Below are 20,454 nucleotides of genomic sequence, written 5' to 3'. Positions count from 1 at the left end.
AAGGCTCAAATTTCGCCACAAAATTAGGATAAATTTAAAATGTGGTTTCACTTGGTTTAATTATTATGATTATGCACTAGGGCATTGGCCCTGATGATACATGTGGAAATTAGTGACGTAATATGTTCTTTGACGTCATTTTCCTTATCTCCGATTGGCATGATTTACCGAAATCGCCGAAATTAGCTGTTTCTTATGCCTTTGAAACCATTTTAAAGATAGAGCACATGCAACAACCACAAAGATGTTTTGTGTACAAATTAATCATGTTGAAAGTCAGTAATGAGCAAAATTTCGACTTGGTTGGTAAATGAGCAGACTGTTAAATTTAACGTTTAACCATTTCCCGCGTTCATCTATAATACAAATTTCAACGTTGATGGTGTCCATATATACAAGTTTAATGAATAAATAATATGCATATGTACAGTATATTAAATTTTATAAGACTCTACATAGTTTACATTGAAGAAGATAGTGTGTAATCAGAGAATTGGAATCTTTGACACAGATATTTCCGATTCCAACTTTACTCGTTTTATGTTTGATATAGATACGCAATGATATCAACGCAATTAATGTAACACATGGACAAGTTCAATCACATATTCTTTTTTTTATCATAGATGGTTTATGATATGAATTATCCCTCTAAATTGGTGTGCATATACTGTGGCGGCTACAATGCGTATCTAAATACATGTCTAAATATGCTTTGCCAGTCATAATATTCTAACGTACATGTAGGCTAATTATAACTTATTGGGTATGTTGCATGTGTAATTTCAAATGCTATTCTAATATTGTATTAAGCATTATGTCAGACACATCTAATGATTGTCCATCTGAATTAAAAACCCACTCATGATACATAATATGTATGTTATTAAGTAAGAATTTTATTATGGCTTTGGCCTGGCTTTTTAAAAAAAAAAAAATGCAGGTCTGCAACCGAATGCAATCTTTGTTTATAAAGTAAAAAAGTTTAATAATATCGAAAATGAAAGCGCGATAGCTTAATCGGTACCTTTATACCATAGCATAACAGTGCGAGAGTTCGAATGCAAAATCCGGTTATATTTTCCCCGTAAAAATTGAATTAGTAGCAAGTCAAACATACAGGCTTTAAATATAATACACTTGAAAATCAATTCATTACAATATATTGTTCATTATTTACATGCTGAAGTACCTGTAGTTTTATGACATGCATGTTTAAACCTATCAAAACAATTCCAACTTCATCGATCTGTCGTTTATATTACAAAGTTGTCAAACTCATTTAGGAGAGGTTACTCCATGATATATATAGTAATGAAATATTCGCATCTACCCTGCTATAAAAGTGAATGTTGGTAGTTGATAGATGAACGATGTAGTATCTACATATCTAAATTATTACTCATTTGTAAGCTTGAAAAAAAGTATACGCCTGATTGTGTGTTCCAAGAGGACAAAACCTGGTGAACCCCGATCATTACATGTAAAAAAAAAAATGAATAGATAAAAAACATTTCTTAAGAAAACATTTTAGTAGAAACGAACGACTCTGACTGTATTAATGCAATCAATGTCAACAGATCTACAACTCTAATCATTTCATGCTTAAATTTTCGCAAGCATTCAGTACTACCATTAAAGGGGGGGGGGGGATAAATCAAAATTCGCATGTAAAATTTATGGAAAAGCTACATTCTCAAAACAAAAGAATGTGTGGGCCAAATCCCCCTGTTCCTATGTCGCTGTAATAATTATTTGTTTATAGAATCGCCTTACATTTGTAGATAACTGACGCACGTGTTCTGTGACATAGTCTTATTTAAAAATACATGATAGCTAGTCATTGGTTACTATTTTCATCATTAAATCGTGGAACTGGTGTTGAAGTATTAGAACGCAATTTTCACACATAAGGAGAACTTTCTTTTCCTGCATTTACACTTTAACCATCCCACTCACCGTCGGTCACTTAGCATTTAGTGGCATGTGCACAAAACACCGCTTAATGACTATATCCGAATCATGCGCGGATCTAGAGTGGAGGTGCGGACACCCCCTCCCCTCTGGAATTAAAGTTACATGTAATTTGTGCGCAAAGTAATGAGGACTAAACTAGCTAGAGCAGAATATTATCATTTGTATAAAACTGGAACGATTGTTTGATATCCTTTTCCCAATTTACATAATTACCGGTGATTAATGTAAACATTCTAACCAAGCAGTATTCTTGGCTTTTTTCAATTTCAATTTCACTAGAAATCTTTGTGGAAATAATGTAAGTTCTCATCAAAGCACAGGAATTTGGATACAGCGCGGTAATAATATATTAATTTTAGCAAAGCATGATATTTTGTAGCATTAAAGTTTGAACACTCGATATTTTCTTTGTTTACACTTCAAATAATTCAAATAGCCGACGTTATAGAAATAAAGTAAAAGTATTGAACAATTGTTCAATGTGTTGTAATCGTACACTACCATTATTTGGAGACGGTAGTGAAATGAAGAATTCAAACATAACTCTCCGAAATTTCGCTGCATTTTGATAGATGAAGTATGTCAGTCGCTTGTCATTTATTAGAAAAGAAAATCGCATATTCCCAGATCCATGGAAATCGTGCAGCATCCAGAAAGTACCCTGAATAGGTGTCTGACAAAATCAAGTGACGAAGTCCTTGTACACAACAATGGCTTCGAAAAACATGTGCCGGTAATGGTCATGGTATGATGATATCGTGGCACTTTTGCATGATGATGAATATCTAATATGAATGTAAGATCGAATGGAACTTAATTGGCTGTTTTATAATAATTTAATTATTTACATATTGTTAAGTATAATATTTTCTACAATTTTACGTTCTGTAGTAATTTTCTTGAAATCGATTAGGTGAACAACGTGAACAAGCATACGATATGTCTCCGAGTAAAACATTACTTAACCGCCGAGTTTCACCTGAAAAAAACCCCCACTATTTGGTAAACAATGCGCACCCCTTTCTCACGCCAAAAATCCTTGAAAAAAAGTGCATATCATATTCGACAAAATACGGTACTATGCTATACATCGACGTATTCTTCATGATATTCAAAAATAAATATGATGGTTTGATGAGAGAATCAGGAAAAAGAGGCTAGATTTGGTCATAAAATTTTCATTTCTTTGTCTCAAATGAACAATTTGCATCTAGATTTTGAATTTTTTTCCGGACCCCCACCCTCTTTAAGAGGGGAAAAGCCCCTCCCGCACTCTTCCCCTCGTCGCATCGCGTCTTGGCCGTCTACTTTCAGCAGCCGGACTAGTCACAAATCAGCAGGACTAGTAAATTATAGATTCTAATAGTCATTTCACTAGTATAGTGAAAAAACTTAAGTGTCAAAAACTGATTAGATCTTACACCTTTCATTATTTTGACAATTGCTGGAAAATATAAATATCTTTGACTGACGGCATTATATATGCTGATGTACTGTCATAGTGATTGACTTTGGTACTTTTAATAGACAGTCTCTGCTTCATTCATCATTAGAAACTGGCCGAAAAGGATTTGTTGAATGATTTATTAGACAGGGAAATCAAGGTTGTTTTCATATCTCCGACTAAATCGGCATGTATCAAAATGTAGAAGGGGTTGGGGTCAAAAATATACAATCCTCTCCCATGAGGACTTCGGACGTGGTTTGAGACAATGAATATGATTTATGATTCAAACTTTTTTCCTTTGCGTAAATACTAATGTATTGAAAGATTTCTTATATAAAGATAATTGTCAGGAGCCTGTGTATTTTTTTTCAAATAAAGAGTGTAATTAATAGATGCAAGTGATAGATGCTTAAACATTGAATATAATACCGACAAGATTATTTTTTGTTAGGTTTTTCATGGTGTCAGTGTCAACTCTTGTGTAGAACTTATCACATTGTTTGTAAATCTTATCACATCCTATAAGGTTCACATTCGGCCCAATGTGTTGAAATTTAAAATAAAACTTTTCAAGTTCGTTTTATAATATTTCTTTTCACATATATTCTGAATGAATTTCATGTTCTTTTTACTACATGTACAATCCAATGTAGCATTGGCTAGTGAGTGTTCCTTCGGTGAAAACATTTAGTGCGCTCGAAAAAAAGAACAAAGTGTACATATACACACAAGAATAAGTTAAGGTAACCACGCACTACGTCCATACATGATAGTCATTTAATTTAGATTAAAACAATGCAAACGTAAATACAATGTTAAAATTGAATGAATATATATGGGTTGCTCTAAAATTCTTAGATACAATTACACTAATCGTCCTTCAAATCACAGCATCCGTCGCATTGAGTCATCTACAATTGATTAAAACTTTCGGAAAAAATCAATTAAACTTTTCAAATAAAAATCATAGTGCACATTTGTTTAATAAAACTTTGGGCATATGACGACATAAATTGGATTATTTTCATATTGAGTTCATGACATAGCTTTCTTGTTCATGACGTCGCATAACGAAACGTCAAAATGGCACAACGTTATCGTAAACTATACTGTATTTACATATGTATTATACATAAGTAAAGCTTTTTACGAAGACATCATAACCATTTTATGGAAGTATACACCATATGAAAGAATTTTGAGGAATATCATTTAATTTGGACGCGGGGCCAAATTTGGCCCCAGACGTACCTTGTCCTTTACATGAAAGTTTCCTGATATAGTGCAGATTCAAGTTTGTTCAAATCATGGCCCCCGGGGTTAGGATGGAGCAACAATGTGGGGATAAAGTTTTACATAAATATATATCGGGGAAAATCTTTAAAAATCTTCTTCTCAAAACACTACTGGGCCAGAAAAGTTCAAATATACATGAAAACTTCCTGACATAGAGTAGATCTTAGTTTGTGCAATTCATGGTCCCCATGGGTAGGTTGGGGCCACAATAGGGGATCAAAGTGTTATGTGCTGATATATAGGAAAAATCTTTGAAAATATCTTTTGAACTATTTAAGCTAGGGCTTTCATATTTTTTTAAACATTCTTTACAGAAATACTTTTCATGTGATGCAATGGTGTGTAATCTTGTGACCTTGACTTACTTTTAATAAAAATATGGACCTATACAATATGCCCTGAATTATTTAAGGCTTATCTTTCATATATTGTATATATATTTCTTATGGCAAGACCTTTCATATCGCGATCTTTGATCTTGTGACCTTGACCATGCTTTTGAAAAAACATAACTTATTGAATATATCCGGAACTATTTTAGTTGGGACTTTCATATTTTGTACATAGGTTCGTTATGGCAAGACCTTATTATATTGTTAAGTTTGACCTTGTGACATTGACCTGAGAGTTGGACCTACTTTTTAAGTATCTGAACTATTCAATATCTCTTGTACTATTCAAGGGAGATCTTTCATATTTTGTCTATTGATTTCTTGTGGCAAGACCTTTTATTTCACACTTTGACCCTGTGACCTAAAATTTGACCTACTTTAAAAAAAATATATAATGTGTTAGATGTCCCCGGAACTATTCTAGGTGAGGCTTTCATACTTTGTATTATTTTTTTATGACAAGACCTTATAATACACTTGTATTTGATTTTGTGACCTTGACCTAATCAATATCTCCTGAACTATTTAAGGTAAAGCTTTTTTATTTTGTATATAGATTCTTTATTGTAAGACCTTTATATACTTCAGTGCTTGACCCTTTGACCTTGAAGTTTGACCTACTCTAAATGAAAATCTTACCTATTCAATATCTCCTGAAATATTTAAGATGGAGCTTTCATATTCTGTATGTAAATTTCTTAAGGCAAGGTCTTCATATCCTACCACGATCTATAACCTTGTGACCTTGGTCTTATCTAGATCAACAAGATTATGTTAGTCATATTGGTGTTGAGGCATCTCTGTTATATGGATTCATTTATCAGTAATGTGATCCTTTTGGGCTAGGTTGGGGCCACAATATGGGGTCAAGATTTTTCATGGGAGTAAAGATTGATAAAAAATCTTTTAAAAATCACAACTGCTGAACAATGGCAGGGCCAAGGTGACTCAGGTGAGGGATGAAAGGTGAAGATAACAAACTGATCAATCTCATAACTCCTATAAGCAATATAAAATAGATAGTTGGCCAAATATGGACCCCTGGACACACCAGAGGTAGGATCAGGTGGCCCATGGACCTCTTGTTGTTGATATGTTTGACCTCAAACTTTAACATTGGCTATATCTTTTTATACGCCCGTCTTTAGACGGGACATATTATGGTACAGCGATGTCTGTACGTCCGTCTGTCCGTTTGGGGTTTTCTCTTTATAATTTCATTTCCCTTTCACATATCATGCTGAAACTTGCTGTGTAGCTTTTTTGTGGGTCACTCTAGATCATACTGCAATTTTGACCTTTTTCCAGGAGTTTTGCCCCTTTATTTGGAAATAATTATTATATGGAGGGTACATAATTTGTCTGCCCTACTCCTCCCACAGTTTTCAAGTGAAGACCTTCTTATTTTGTGGAGTGTTTGTATGGGTATTGAAGATTTGCATGTGGGATGGATTTTGATTTTCTACAATTTTTGAGAAAATTACAGGTTGTTGAACTTAGTCTATTTGGAAATTAATATTCTATGGGGGGTACATAATTTGTCCACCCAACTATTACCACAGTTTTCAAGTGAGGACCTTCTTATTTTGTGGAGTGTTTGTATGGATATTGAAGATGTGCATCTGGGGAAGGATTTTGATTTTCTTCCATTTTTGAAAAAATTACAGGTTGTTGAACTTGTCCATTTTGAGGAAATCTCGATTTTTAAGCTAAGACCCTTTGTTCATATAAAAGTTTGTCACAGCCTCATGATGGCTGATACTACCTGAAGCAAAGTTATACAAATTATAGCACAAGAAAAACACCCTATGTAAGCATTTCACGGGCGTATTATGTACCGTTTGCAGTACTCTTGTTAACCAAGAAGATAGAGCTTTGATATGGAAACTTGAAAGTATGAGTTGTCTGCAGGTTGTTGGCAGAACACGTTCAGTGATAAAAGACAGCCAGAGAGGAAACTTGGTAGGGGGAACCACTTTGCGCATGAATGAACTTGATTTGTTTTATTTTACTACAGCCTTCTCCTTCACTGCATGGAAAAGCGAGAGAAAAATCACAGGGACGGGTCTGTCAGACAATTTCCTGGCAGAGCTAATGGATGACCTAGGACTGTCTTCATTCATACTGAGCAAGGAAGAAAAATGTAGTAACAGTAAAACGCCATTTACTCCTGCTGTGGATGGTTGGCATAATGGTGAGAGAGACAAACAAGAATATTACTTTTAACCTTATGATATACTGTAGATTTTATTTAGAATATATGATTGAGTAAAGTAAATTTTATTAACTTATTATTATTCTTATGAATGGATGTATCCATGTAAAATATCTCCACAAAGCAGTGTTCATTTCAGAGTGCCCCCAGACCCTGAGGTCAGCCCTTCCCTCCCTGTCTGGTCAGCCCATCACCTGTCACATCAACTCCTCTTGTAGTGGTCTTCAGTGCTGTGTTGATGTGGCTTCCCTCAGCACCAGCTTTGTCACCAAGCTGGAGGTAGACCCTTGCACCTACAAGATGACTGTGGGAATTGAGAAACTCACCTTCTCTAAAGACTTGTTTGATTATGAGTGGGGACAGCAGGAAGAAATTTGGATGTTTGGGGTGGTCAGAATGAAGTAAGTGTTCACATGGAAAACATGAGGTATATTTTTGTGAGAAGATGTTTTTCACAACCATTCTTTAAGATTCTTCATGTGCATTGTAACCTCATGGTAACTTGTGTTTCATTACATACTCATTCCATCAGTCTTGCATGCATTTAAACATATCAGCCAGATGTTTCAGTCTAAGGTTCCTTTACATAGGAAAGGGGTGTGTTAATCTAAGAGAGGATAAATGCTGACCATCTTTTGAAAGACTTATTTTCTGTTTTAGATTCACATTGTATGACCTGTACACAGAGGGATATTTCCTAATCGACCTTCAGGTGGAGGTGTGCTTGGAAGCTAGCAATGTGGATAACTGTGACCTGTCCATTGTTGTCTTAAAAAATTACTACCTTCCGAAGCAAAACTGCAGCTGGGACCCTGGGTTTGTGACATCAGGTGAATGCTATTACTACTGAAGTCCACAGAACACAGATAATTACTGTTCACTGTATCTATGGCCATCATAAAGACCCAAAGGGAAATTGTCTTTTAAAAGACAATATCTAACATGCAAGGAATTGTTACCATGTATCTTTCATTTAAACCTTGATTTAGAAATTTTAGCAAAACATGATACAGGAAGTTTTCATTGTGTAGAAGAATCATTTTGATTCTCCAAGAAAACATAATTATGAGAGTTTTATTTTACCTCCACAGAAAAGGTCTATTACTCCTTAGATTTACTAATAAATGATCTTTAAATTATCAGGCTTCAACATTTCTAGCTGGTTGGCTAGCCAAGGAGTGCCGTATACAGAGCCACTAGACAGCTCAGTGGTGGACAATCTCGTGTCCGACCTCTCAGTGGCACAGTTTCAACTGGAACCTTCTTGCTCCTGGACAAGTCATGAGTACAGTGATGTGGCCACCAAATGGAACAATTGTAAGGATTAAATCATTGTCTTGTTCTGGATCTTCTGAAGTTTTAGTAAAGTTTTACATTGTACTTCTAAATGGTGAAAAAAGTTTCACAACAAATAATCTATAACCACATGAGCAATTTCAAAAGATACATTAACATATACAGTTAAGAGTTTTAGGGCCCCTGTTGTGATGCAGTAATTTCTGTGTTTTTCAAACTCCACACTTCATATTCAGGATTGCCGTATAAAAAGAGAACTACAGGCGTTGAGGTCATGGTCAAGGTTGCAACAACCTGATTCTACTGGATGGCCCCAGATGATTTTATCAATTTTCCAAATTTTTCGTGTGGAGATGTGTTTTCAAATTTTCTGTCAATAAAATTGTTTATTTCAGACTGCTCACCTAGTGTACAGACTTCACTGTCTGGTGTGTCTGACAGAACCCTGTGCATCGTGTCCCCATCCTGTACAAACATTACCTGCTGTGTCAATGTCCCTCTTCTTAACAGGACATTTGAGGTTCAACTGGCAATAGATCAATCCTTCAACGTGATGAGAACATATGTAGAAAAAATCTCAAGGAGACAATCTCTGGTTGGGTACAGTTTTGGGACACAGGAGAAACTGAGTGTTCAAGGAGTGTACAAGCTACTGTAAGTAAAATATATCAGATCTAGTTTATGTATGTGTGTCAATAGTAGCTTCCAACTATCTTAGTGGATTTTTTGTAGATAAGAAATAAAAGTTTTGAAACATTATAGAAGGACTTTGATGTTGATGAATGTGTAAATTTGTCAACAATATGTGCATTTGATTATGTTTACAGGTACAAAGTGAATGACTTGGTGGATGGAAACTTGTTTGATGTGTCCATGACTGCTCAGGCCTGTTTTGTGGATGGTGCATCATGTAACTACAGTGTCCCCATTCTGACAAATGCCTTGATACCAAAGGTTAACAGAATGTGGAATACTAGCTACACCTTCAACGGTATTGAATCAAAGAGATAATTATCAGAATGGTGTTGAATCGTTAATGAAGTTGTAGGATAGAAGACACATTAAAATAATTGAGTTATTGTCAGTGGAAGCAACTCATAGTATTAAAATTCAAATAATTTTTTCATTTTTTGAATTTGCTAGTTCATTTTAGCATTGAGAGGATAATGTGTGAAATTATGTAATAACAAAATTTGTTGTTATTTATTTATCAATACATGTATGTAGTGATGTTTGTGGATTTGGTAGATTTTTCCCTGTCTCAATGGTTGAGGGAGAAGGCAGTGGTAGCTGGCTCTGTTCTCCAACCTCATCATGTTAGTGAACTGTTTGAGAAACTGTCTATAAAGGCTTACAAAAGGACACCTTCATGTGATAGAAATGAATCTGTCTATGCCTCTCCAGATGGCTTGGGATGGAACAATGGTAACAAAACATTGAAAAGGAGGTTAAATTATAACAATTGGATTTTCGTTGAAATATTATCTACCTATTGGTTTATGTCTGCAGTAGGACTAGTGTAGAGTTCTAATGGTCTGGTTTTTCTGAAATGTTGCAGATTGTGCCGCAGTAAGTGATATGTTACCTTTGACCTCCTATCCCCTGACCTGTAGCCTGGACAGTACCTGTAACAAAGTGTCCTGCTGTGTGGATTCAGGGTTCACTAACTCAACATTTGAGGTGGTTTTTGACTTGAACCACTGTACAAGAATGTTAAGTCTGGAGATTGAAGATTTAAAAGTGCAGATTCCATTTTCAGAAATTCAGTGGGGTAAGTACTACTACACTGCACTTCTTTTAAACTTTAGAAATAGATTTGTAATTATGATAAAACTAATTATGATGCATCACCTCATTATTCGTGTCATAAATATTGTAGAGATGCCATCAAACTTCTATTTGAACAGTGTGGTCAGACTAGAGTGAGTAGATTGTTGTTTTCTTTAACACTGCTTTAAGTGTCACTTGGAGATGACCTACAATGTAAGACATGGAATTGTTTATTTTCATTTTTTTTGCAGTTACACTGTGTATGACCTGTATGCAGAGAACTTTTATTTGGTTGATTTGAAGTTATCGGTGTGCTGGGAAACCTATGAACCATGTGAATTTGAAGCACAGCTATTTAAGAACAAAATGTTACTGAAAAGAACATGTCCAGGAAACATGACCTTTGAACATTCAGGCAAGTATTTATGACATTGTAGTTTTCTCTAAATATCACCAGGTTTCTTTTCATTTTTGTGTGTACGTCACTAGATTATCTGTTAGTTATATCCCTTATATTGTTCTTTTCATTGTCAGTTTTGCATCGATCATATTTAAAATTTAAATCTGTATTTACATGTTTATGTATCTTAGGATTCTCCTTGAGCACATATGCCACTACAAATGGCCTTGACCAGAATAACCTCCAGGGAAATGACCTGGCTTACCTGTACAACTACCTGGGGATTTCTAGTTACCTGTACACGCCCACCTGTAACAGAAGTGATGACAAGTACACACCTAGTACTAATGGATGGAAAAGTGGTTAGTATAGTTGTGTGTGGGTTTTTTTCTTTCAATTCTTGTCACAGGGTGTAGAGTATAGCAATGTCAGATGGAAAAGTGGTAAGTACAGTCTTAGTTCTAAATTTATGGCACAGAGTATAGTGATATGAAAAAATGAATGGAAATAAGATAATGCTGTATATTGATTCTTATTCTTCTTTCAGCATGCCCAGTAAATATAACATCCATGCTGCCACCTTTGGCATCCAATGTGAACTGTCATATAACCTCAACATGCACCAAGATAGAGTGCTGTCTTGATGTTGCAAAGTTTGACTCTCGGCCACTGAACTTCTACATATTCTTGGATAATTGTGATTGGATGATTAGCTATGGAATGGACAGTTTCATTGTAAAGCCAACAATTTTACTTGATTTTGAATTTGATGTGTGGCATGAACTTTGGATGAAGGGGGTTTTCAGAATGAGGTAAGTTAGCTTTCATTATTTTAGTCCAAGTTAGGTGACCGTCATAGATGGATACTTTGAGTACCTGTAAGCTTATGGATACTAACTTTGAGTTCCTGTAAGCTCATGAATAATTTGTGTTCTTCTAACCCCGACTATAATTGAACATGAAAATACAACATGCACATACTAAATCAGATTTCATTTGTTCATTTGCAGATTCATAGTTACTGATTTACCTGGAGGTGACAAGTTTCTAGTCAGCTTGACTTTTAGTGTGTGCTTTGAAGATGGCTCAGTTTGTGAACAGGAGGTGGGCATTCTCAACAATGCTCTTTTACCAAGACAGTCATGTGACTTTAACATTGGAACCCCAATATTAAGTAAGAAAATTGGTTATTGTTTAGATAATTTTTGATTCTTTGAACAGGATTTATTTTAATGAAAAAGGCTAGTTAAGAAATATGGACTTTGTTCTTCGTAGATTTCACCTTCACTGAATGGAAGAGACAAAAAGGCTACATGACCATGGAAGCATTTAGTATTGCTAAGTTGGAAGAAGAACTAGGATTGTATGGATATCTGCATAATTCCACCTCCATGTGTAACAGAACTGATGGAATATATTCTGGCTCAACTAATGCCTGGAGAAATGGTAAAATACTGTAAAACTGGCAACATCTTATTAGATGATGAATAGAAAAATGTCTTGGTTTAAGATTTCGGAGAAGCATATGTGAAAAATTTTAGTAGGGTAAGTCAGCTAAGAAAAATTTTATCAGACAAATTGTACAGCAGCATTAACTTAACCACATTTATCTTTTTCCAGACTGTCCCATTTCTATCTATGGAAGCCTTCCTTACATTGATGGTCCTATAACCTGTAACCTGGGCCCCACCTGTACCTCTGTCACCTGCTGTGTCCAGTTAGAGCCACTGTCCAGACATCTTACCTTGATGTTGAGTCTGAATCACTGTCAGGACAAGATGGACATCATGGTGGATAAATACTCGCAGCAGATAAGGATCAGCCAGTACCAGCACTGGGGTAAGACTTGTGAAAATTACAAGTTCCTGCAAATTTTCTAACTAGTTTTTTTTAATTAATTGCTTGTGCATGTAAACAAGAAAACAATATCATCATTTTAGGCACCACTCAAGTTTTGGATGTCAGCAATGTTGTAAAACTAAGGTATGGCTAAGATTAAAACAAATGGATTACAATGTGACTTGTTTATCATTTTACAGAAAATATTCTATGCAGAATATACTCTATTCCTTTTTTATATGATAATTCAATTTATAAATTTTTATGGAGGTTTAATATTTTGTTGTTTTCATGGTATTGACTACAATGCAATAAAGAATTGTGCTACTCTACCACAAAATAAATTCCCCACAGTCATATTCTTAAACCACAAAATTTTAAGCATTATAAAAATATGTGACTCTACATTGTGTGTTTTAAAAACACAAAGATTGTTTCTTGCAAAAAAAATGTAAATAAAATGAGAAAGTACTACATATTAACCACAAATACACCTAATCTGCAGCATGCAAGCAAAGAAAAATTTAGTTTCTGATTCTTGTTTATTTAGTTTTAAATTGGAGAATCTAGAGAGTGAGAACACCTTCCTGATCAGCTCTTCCATCATTACCTGCTGGGAGGGGCCATCCAACTGTCAGAACTATGCACTCTTCAGCAATGTCAGACTGCCTAAATACACTGGTTTGTCTGAATGTGACTGGAAATCTGAGTTCATCCAGTCAGGTAATGACAGCATCTTTATAAGGCTAGGAAAAACACACACTAAGCATATAAATTGTTTGAGGAAGTGTCCGTTTTCATAACCAAGAGTAAATTTCAGAGAACGAGTATTCATAGAATTTTTCACTGAATTCTTTAAAGATTTCTCAGTGAGTAGTTGGGTTTCCACCAATGGCTATACAGACAGCACACCCCTTGCTGCTGTCGCACAACAGAATCTGATGAAGTACCTCCAAATGGCTTACTACAAAGACCCTGATTGTGATGGAACGAGTGGCCCTTATACTCCAGCTAATGCAGACAGGTGGAACACAAGTAAGGGGGCTTTGTTTTCAGAGTAATAAAGAGCAGAGAAAAATCTTTCAAAAAAGTAACAAAAAAACTGATTACATGATTTGTTCAAATCTGGTATGCCTAAGGTATAGTTCCATTATAAACAAAGTTATATTCATGTGCTAGAAATATTCGTGAAATTCTTCAGCACTATACTTTCTTGCGAATGTTTGTGGCTGCAAATAGTCATTTTGTTTGTAATAAGGTGTATATATGTGTGTCAGCTGTCATGTAAATTATATAGCTAGTCGCAATGAATTTGAACTAAATATTTATCTTATGCCATAGCTGATTACAACAAAACCAGATTAAAATTCAAAATCTTAATTTTCATATCTACAGTGTTGTATCAAACAATTTAACTCTTAGACTAATTCTTATTTTTCTTAATATAGCAAAAATTATGACCACTATAGGTTTCTTTTGTGACTCATTTGACGAGAGACTTATTTTGATGATATTATATTAAAATGAGACAAAAATCCTCATGTACATGTATGTCATTCATCACAAAAACAATTTCATTCATTTTGAATCCATGCAAAACCTAAGCATGTCAAACTAACAGAGTCTGGAGTCTGGATTTAGAATATTCAAGTATAATTAAACATGATACCAAAGTTGAAATCCGTGTTTGGTTTTTGTTGTAATGAAACATGACATTAAACTCGCACCAAATTATACGATGTTTTTATGTGTAGGTTGCTCAACTAGTACGGATCTGTCGCCACTTCCAAGTACCATGTCCTGCCACCTGCCTGACATCTGTACAGGCCTGGACTGTTGTGTGTCCAGCTCCAAACTGGGCAGAACATTTAGGACATTCCTAGATATCGACCCCTGTATATCCAAAATTACAGTGGGCATTGATAACTGGAGGTTTACAGAGACGCATAGGAATTTATCCACAGGTAGCAATATTTGCTTTTGGAAATAATCAGTTCTTAATTCCAACTTATGCCAACATTTCCAGCAAATTCTTTTAATTTGATTTACCAATTTCTTTGTTTATTAATTTTTTTTAAATTTAAAATTATGTTTCAATCCTCTTGTATAGATAAGATAAGATAAGTTTATTCCAATTTTGGGCCCAGAGGGCATAACAGTAAGACAGTTTATAAAGAAGGAAATTCAAAAAAGAAAGAAAGTTTACAACATTAACTACAGGTTACATAGACTGCAAACTGCATGTGGATGCAGCATGTTGGGGAAACAAGTACATACATATATGAATTGCTAATCATGTGTATACACAAGTAAATGGACAGTATCAGTATTATACCAACATATGAATACTAAACTATAATGATTTTTGCAGTTTTAAAGCATCACTTCTTTTTCTGAAAGTTTGCACTAAATATTCACTCAATTTGACAATTACTGGTTTGTCTTCATTATTAATCATGAACCAAGTAAATTTGTCCTTATTTGTTAGATAGATAAAATTTTTGTTGAGCTTGTATATACCATTAAAAAACATTATTTGTTGTACTTTCTAGGTTTGACAAAGAGCATATGGTTACAGGGTGTAGTAAGAATGGAGTAAGTGGTTCTACTCTTTGTTTTATGTGTAAAGTGATTGATGTTAGTAATAAATGATGTATAGTGGAAGATATTTTAAGCAAATGTATACAAGTTGATGTACAGTAAGACACACTTGCAGCAAAGTCCTGGGGAAGAAGAATTTTGATTCGCTATAAATTTAATCCAATAAGTGCATAATTTGTGTTTGAAACATTAGGGAATGAAATGAAATCACTTTGCTTTAAGCATGATTTCATTATAGGTATGTTTGCTGTAACTGAGTTTTACTGTACATAAATGTACTCCTCTCTCACAGTTTTGATGTAGAGACTCTGTGGAGTGACCAAATGTACATAGCCAACTTAAAGATTAGCATTTGTTTGGAGAGTGGTGGACCCTGTGAAATCAGCAACCAAACCGTGTTCAACAACAGCCTTTTAGCCTTCAGACAATGCATCTGGGCTCAGACTTTGCCAAGCGGTAAGACTTATCAACATGTTGCTCTGGATCTGTTTTATTTCAAAACTAGTACATCCTAAAGGTTCTATCTTATTTCTATTTTTGTGCCTTAGAGATAGGAAATTAAAGAAAATATTGTTTTTACTGTCAGTCTGCCTGTATCTCTCTGTGCATGCTTTAAAGACCCAAAAATAATACCATAAGGTTTCTTCATGGATCACTGGATGAGGGCGGAGCTCATCTATGGTCATTGTTATTTACCTGGAATTTACCTGGCCAAAAGATCAGGGTGTTATGTATACTTTTGATATACACAGGACATGTCTCAGGGGCATCTGCAGAGTTTCAGTAGTGATAGTGTTTGTATAATGGTTGTATTTCTAACAGTAGCTGACAAAGTCTACGCCCACCACCCCTTTTTTCTCTCTCTTTCTCTTATTCGTTGGCTGAATGAATGACTTCTTTTATGAATATAGAGCTATCATGAATTGATAATATAAATTATTTCAATAAGTTACAAGTTTTTGAAATTAATGTGCAAAGTATTGTTTGATTTCTGATTGTGTAATTTATAATACATGTATATAGAGGAGAAAAGAATACAATTATATTAAAATTACATTGTTGATAATTGCTAGAAAATAGCAGATGTGGACAGGTCCATGCTATCAAAACTCTTGTATACTGGGCTTCCTCAAGATCTAAAGAATGCCTGTACTAATTGACTGTTATTGCTATCAAAACACCTCTCTGGGGTCCTTCCAGACCACAGTCTCTGCAGATGTCACTCCACCTGAGATCTATTGTTAAATGTTTGAATGACAGGGGGCTTACCATTTGGGGGTGTTAACTTAAAATTGGGTCTTTAAGTTTGGTCATAATTTTTAAACAATAATGTATACAAAATTTGAATTTGATACACTGAAAGGTCAATTTAAGGCAAAGTTGTATGACTGATAAGATTAAGGTCATTATCAATGTCTACATGTGTAGTTCAACTTTGCCACAATTCTAACTTAGTCTGGGTACGGGACATAGTGTTGATCAAACACATCATGTTATCTGATTTCCTTAGGTAAATCTATAACAAAATGGTTTGTCTATTTTTATTTTCAGGATTTTCTTTAAGTTCCTGGAAATCCACTAACAATTTCTCCACCAGTGACCCTCTACCAGACTATGCCATCGCCAAGGTTATGGATCTGTTAGACCTGTGGAGATACCGGAAATCGACCACCTGTCAGAGACCTCAACCACCATACTCGCCTACATACATTGGATTTGTACAAGGTATCAATCAAATAACAGATAATGGTTAATGAGAATTTAGATATCTGGTGAAAGAAAAGTATGAGAAAGGTGCTAAAGACATAAAAGACACAGAAATTTTCCACTACCTAAAATTTCTGTTATGTGCATGTACATGTATGTAGAAATCAAATGAATAGCATAATTTGTGAGAACATGTATGATGAAGGCTCCATTTGCCCATAGAATTTAACAGTCCTGCTTTTATTTGAAAATTAAGTGTGTCTGGTGCAAAAATCATGATGCAACTCAGTAGTAATTTTTAATTTGATGAAAATTACATGTAGAAATGGAATACCACCATTTTCAGTGCTTTGACCTAAAATGGCTATTTTTCACAGATTTTTCTTCTCGAAATCAAAAAGCATAGACTTAGACAAACTTTGTAAGGGGGGGGGGGGATATAATTGTTTATCTTTTCAGTGCAATAAATTTGTTTATCCAAAGCTGCATTCTATCTTTTCTGGGAGAGGGCTTAAATAGCCTGCTGCCCGATCCCATTCACTTTGTGAATAAAATATAGTTTAAATAAATTGAATATCTTTTCTGGAAAAAAAAATGTTGAGCAAAAGTAAATTTAAAAATAAAATACGAATAAAATTAAGAAATTCAAAATAATTCATTTTGATGCTGTATTTATATCTGAATGGCTATGAATTTTAGAGAAATTTGTAAAACTCAATAAAAGACATGAACTCTTATATAAAATAAAAGATTTATTCTGTCTGTAAACTTTAAAATTTGGAATTTACCGTTGATCTAGGATCAATTCAGAAACCAGTTGTAAACTTGTCAAGTATGTTTATTCCAGAGTCTCCCTGTAACGTGCCTGGTTTGCCCTACAATCTGCAGAAGAAGACTTACTGTGTGGTGCAGTCCTCTTGTACTGCCATCTCCTGCTGTACAGATGATCCAGATATGGACAAGACCTTCACGTGGTTCATTGACATTGATGTTTGTAACCATATTCTGAAGATGGGCATTGAGGAGTATTCAGCAGACTTTTCACTTCTTAATTTCCCATTCAGTAAGTGTGTTGATCATATTTGCTATTTCAAGTTTTAGAAAGAAATTTGTGCCTGTAAACCAATTAGTAACTATCAATAAATATTGTACATGTATATTACTGCTAAGTTTTGGGGTTTTTTCAGGGAAGACACAGTACTTTGTACTTTCAGGAGTATACAAAATAAGGTACTCAAACTTCATTAATAACTGCACTATTATTTGTTTGTCAAATTTACAACTCTTTTTAGAAGAGGGCTATCATTACAACTGGTAAATCTGCATGTTTTTGTTCACACTCTATATTTTCTGTTATTAGTAACACATGTATTCTGGTAGGTTAGCTACATTTTCTATGATGCTGCCTATACATGTATTAATGACAGAAGTCTTCTGTTTTGTTAGCTACATCATCTATGATCTTAGAGGAGTTGGGGAATACATGATGAGTGCTGATGTCTCGGTGTGCTATGAGCCCAGTAGTTGTGTTTTCACTGACATTATACTAATCAATGTGAGATTCCCCAGACCAACCTGTGATTATAAGTCCACAGACTTTAACCTGCCAGGTAACAAATAGATAAGCATAATATGATAATTTCATCTCATCCCCCCCCCCCCCCCCCCCCCCCTGTGATAGAAGATCTGCTTGTCTCATAGGGGACTAATAAATATCAAGATGTGCATACATGAAGGCCAAGATCAAATATGCCACAAAAGAACTTGACCAAGGTCTTGGAAATAGTGTTTCACAAACATTTCTTGCTCCGGTTTTCTCTTAATTTTGAAATTTTAAAGTCTCGGTATATACTATTTAGGATTTTCCTTGACATCATGGACATCTGACAATGGTTTGTCCGGAGGAATTCTACCAAATTATGCAGCAAGAAAACTGATGAAGGATCTTGGAGTTGCTATGTACATGAATGAAACCTCTTGTAGCTCTGGAACAGGCATTTACTCTGGCCTTGTTGATGGATGGAACAAAGGCAAGTCTGTTAAATGTTCAAGTAGAAGTTGTATAGGATAGAAAATCTCTGATAGTTTTCAGGACTGGTTTCTCCTTTTAACTATGTAATGCTTAATTAGATGATTTTTTACTTTGATTTATAGTGATTTGTCTCTCCTAAATTTATAATAATATTGCCAGTGTTAGGAATTAAATTTTGAAAATGATTCTGTACAGAGTGTGGTACATCAGTCACAACAGATCCCTTGGCCTCGGGTATTGTGTGCCACATTCCCTCCACCTGTACCACAGTGCAGTGTTGTGTAGACGCCACCACACCACTAGGACGCTCCTTTACCACTGTTCTAGATCTGGACCCCTGTAGCCACCAACTCACTGTTGGCATCGAGAACTTCATGCACACATTTTCTCTGCTGGATTTCAAGTTTGGTATGCAAACTATATCAGAAGACATATATCTTCAGTTACCATACACATTGGTGTAATACATGCAACATGTAATGTAGTGTGTAATTGTTTGAACGCATCATGTTCTTCATTCTTAACTGCTAATTGTATTGATATGTTGTGAGACTTAATTAAGAATTACTGTATTTTGTTGTACCTTTTTAGATGAGATACATCACTTTTACTTGAAGAATGTTGTCAGAATGATGTAAGTTTTGAAATACTTTAGATTTAAATGTATTTGCAATTTTCAGTGGTTCAGAGTATATCAAGTGATGTTTGTAAACTTATAATAATGCAATGCCTTTTTGCAATTTCTAACAATAGAGGACCAACTTTGTTCTATGTGATCAATATATTTTTCTGTTTCATCAGTTGATATTACACGTCAGGGATCCTTTTAACCACATGATTATATGATTTTGTGGTTTTTTTTCTAGGTACTCAATCTATGACTTAGAGAGTGATGGGATGTATATAGTAGATCTAAACATCAGTTTGTGCTTTGAGTCTGCTAGCTCTTGTGATCTGGATGTAGAGGTATTCAAGCAGACAGTTTTGAAGAAGAGAACTTGCCCAAGATATACAGGGTTCCTGCAATCGGGTAAGTCAAAAACTTATATCCACGTTTTATCTAAGGTTGGTCAGATATGCATTAACAGTATTTATGGTATCTAAAGAAGGGAACTTACATGTATGAAGAGGAAATTGACTCATCATTTAAAAGTTTATCCAATGTTTTATTGCATCTATGATAGACTTCTCCCTGACTGTTTGGAAGCAGAACAATGAAGTGAATGGCACCACTTTGACCACAGCAGAGATAGTGGTTTTACAGGAGGACCTGGGACTGTCCAGGTACTTTCTGGACACAGCTTGTTCTAGGCAGTCCTCATTGTACAACCCACATAGAGACTACTGGAAAAATGGTAAGATTTTCTCAAAATTGGACATGAGATCTACATGTACATATATGTTTAGTATTCTTAATGTGATTGTGATAAGACATTGTTCTCTGATTTGATTGTATATACTGTAAACCAACTTTTATTCACA

The 20,454-nt window shown here is 34.8% G+C and overlaps 1 protein-coding gene across 1 annotated transcript in view; it reads left to right on the top strand.

The window, feature by feature from the left end:
* The window catches only part of LOC125653681 (uncharacterized), a 226,576-nt gene that overhangs the window by 63,498 nt on the left and 142,624 nt on the right, over positions 1-20,454 (top strand). Inside the window, exons 96-125 of the mRNA XM_056150422.1 lie at positions 7,130-7,306; positions 7,467-7,728; positions 7,988-8,157; positions 8,471-8,644; positions 9,019-9,277; positions 9,451-9,614; positions 9,872-10,048; positions 10,182-10,394; positions 10,503-10,545; positions 10,645-10,808; positions 10,985-11,155; positions 11,341-11,605; positions 11,804-11,967; positions 12,069-12,239; positions 12,414-12,632; positions 12,734-12,776; positions 13,183-13,355; positions 13,494-13,667; positions 14,387-14,596; positions 15,185-15,227; positions 15,526-15,689; positions 16,785-16,958; positions 17,788-18,003; positions 18,128-18,170; positions 18,387-18,550; positions 18,800-18,970; positions 19,168-19,380; positions 19,564-19,606; positions 19,839-20,002; positions 20,157-20,327. Of these exons, the coding sequence (XP_056006397.1) occupies positions 7,130-7,306; positions 7,467-7,728; positions 7,988-8,157; positions 8,471-8,644; positions 9,019-9,277; positions 9,451-9,614; positions 9,872-10,048; positions 10,182-10,394; positions 10,503-10,545; positions 10,645-10,808; positions 10,985-11,155; positions 11,341-11,605; positions 11,804-11,967; positions 12,069-12,239; positions 12,414-12,632; positions 12,734-12,776; positions 13,183-13,355; positions 13,494-13,667; positions 14,387-14,596; positions 15,185-15,227; positions 15,526-15,689; positions 16,785-16,958; positions 17,788-18,003; positions 18,128-18,170; positions 18,387-18,550; positions 18,800-18,970; positions 19,168-19,380; positions 19,564-19,606; positions 19,839-20,002; positions 20,157-20,327 (4,959 nt within the window). The remainder of the gene's footprint in view (positions 1-7,129; positions 7,307-7,466; positions 7,729-7,987; positions 8,158-8,470; positions 8,645-9,018; positions 9,278-9,450; positions 9,615-9,871; positions 10,049-10,181; positions 10,395-10,502; positions 10,546-10,644; positions 10,809-10,984; positions 11,156-11,340; positions 11,606-11,803; positions 11,968-12,068; positions 12,240-12,413; positions 12,633-12,733; positions 12,777-13,182; positions 13,356-13,493; positions 13,668-14,386; positions 14,597-15,184; positions 15,228-15,525; positions 15,690-16,784; positions 16,959-17,787; positions 18,004-18,127; positions 18,171-18,386; positions 18,551-18,799; positions 18,971-19,167; positions 19,381-19,563; positions 19,607-19,838; positions 20,003-20,156; positions 20,328-20,454) is intronic.

Source organism: Ostrea edulis, chromosome 1 (genome assembly GCF_947568905.1).
Source record: "Ostrea edulis chromosome 1, xbOstEdul1.1, whole genome shotgun sequence".
NCBI lineage: Eukaryota > Metazoa > Mollusca > Bivalvia > Ostreida > Ostreidae > Ostrea > Ostrea edulis.
Note: the sequence above shows the minus strand (reverse complement) of the source record. Positions and strands in the feature narration are given on the sequence as shown.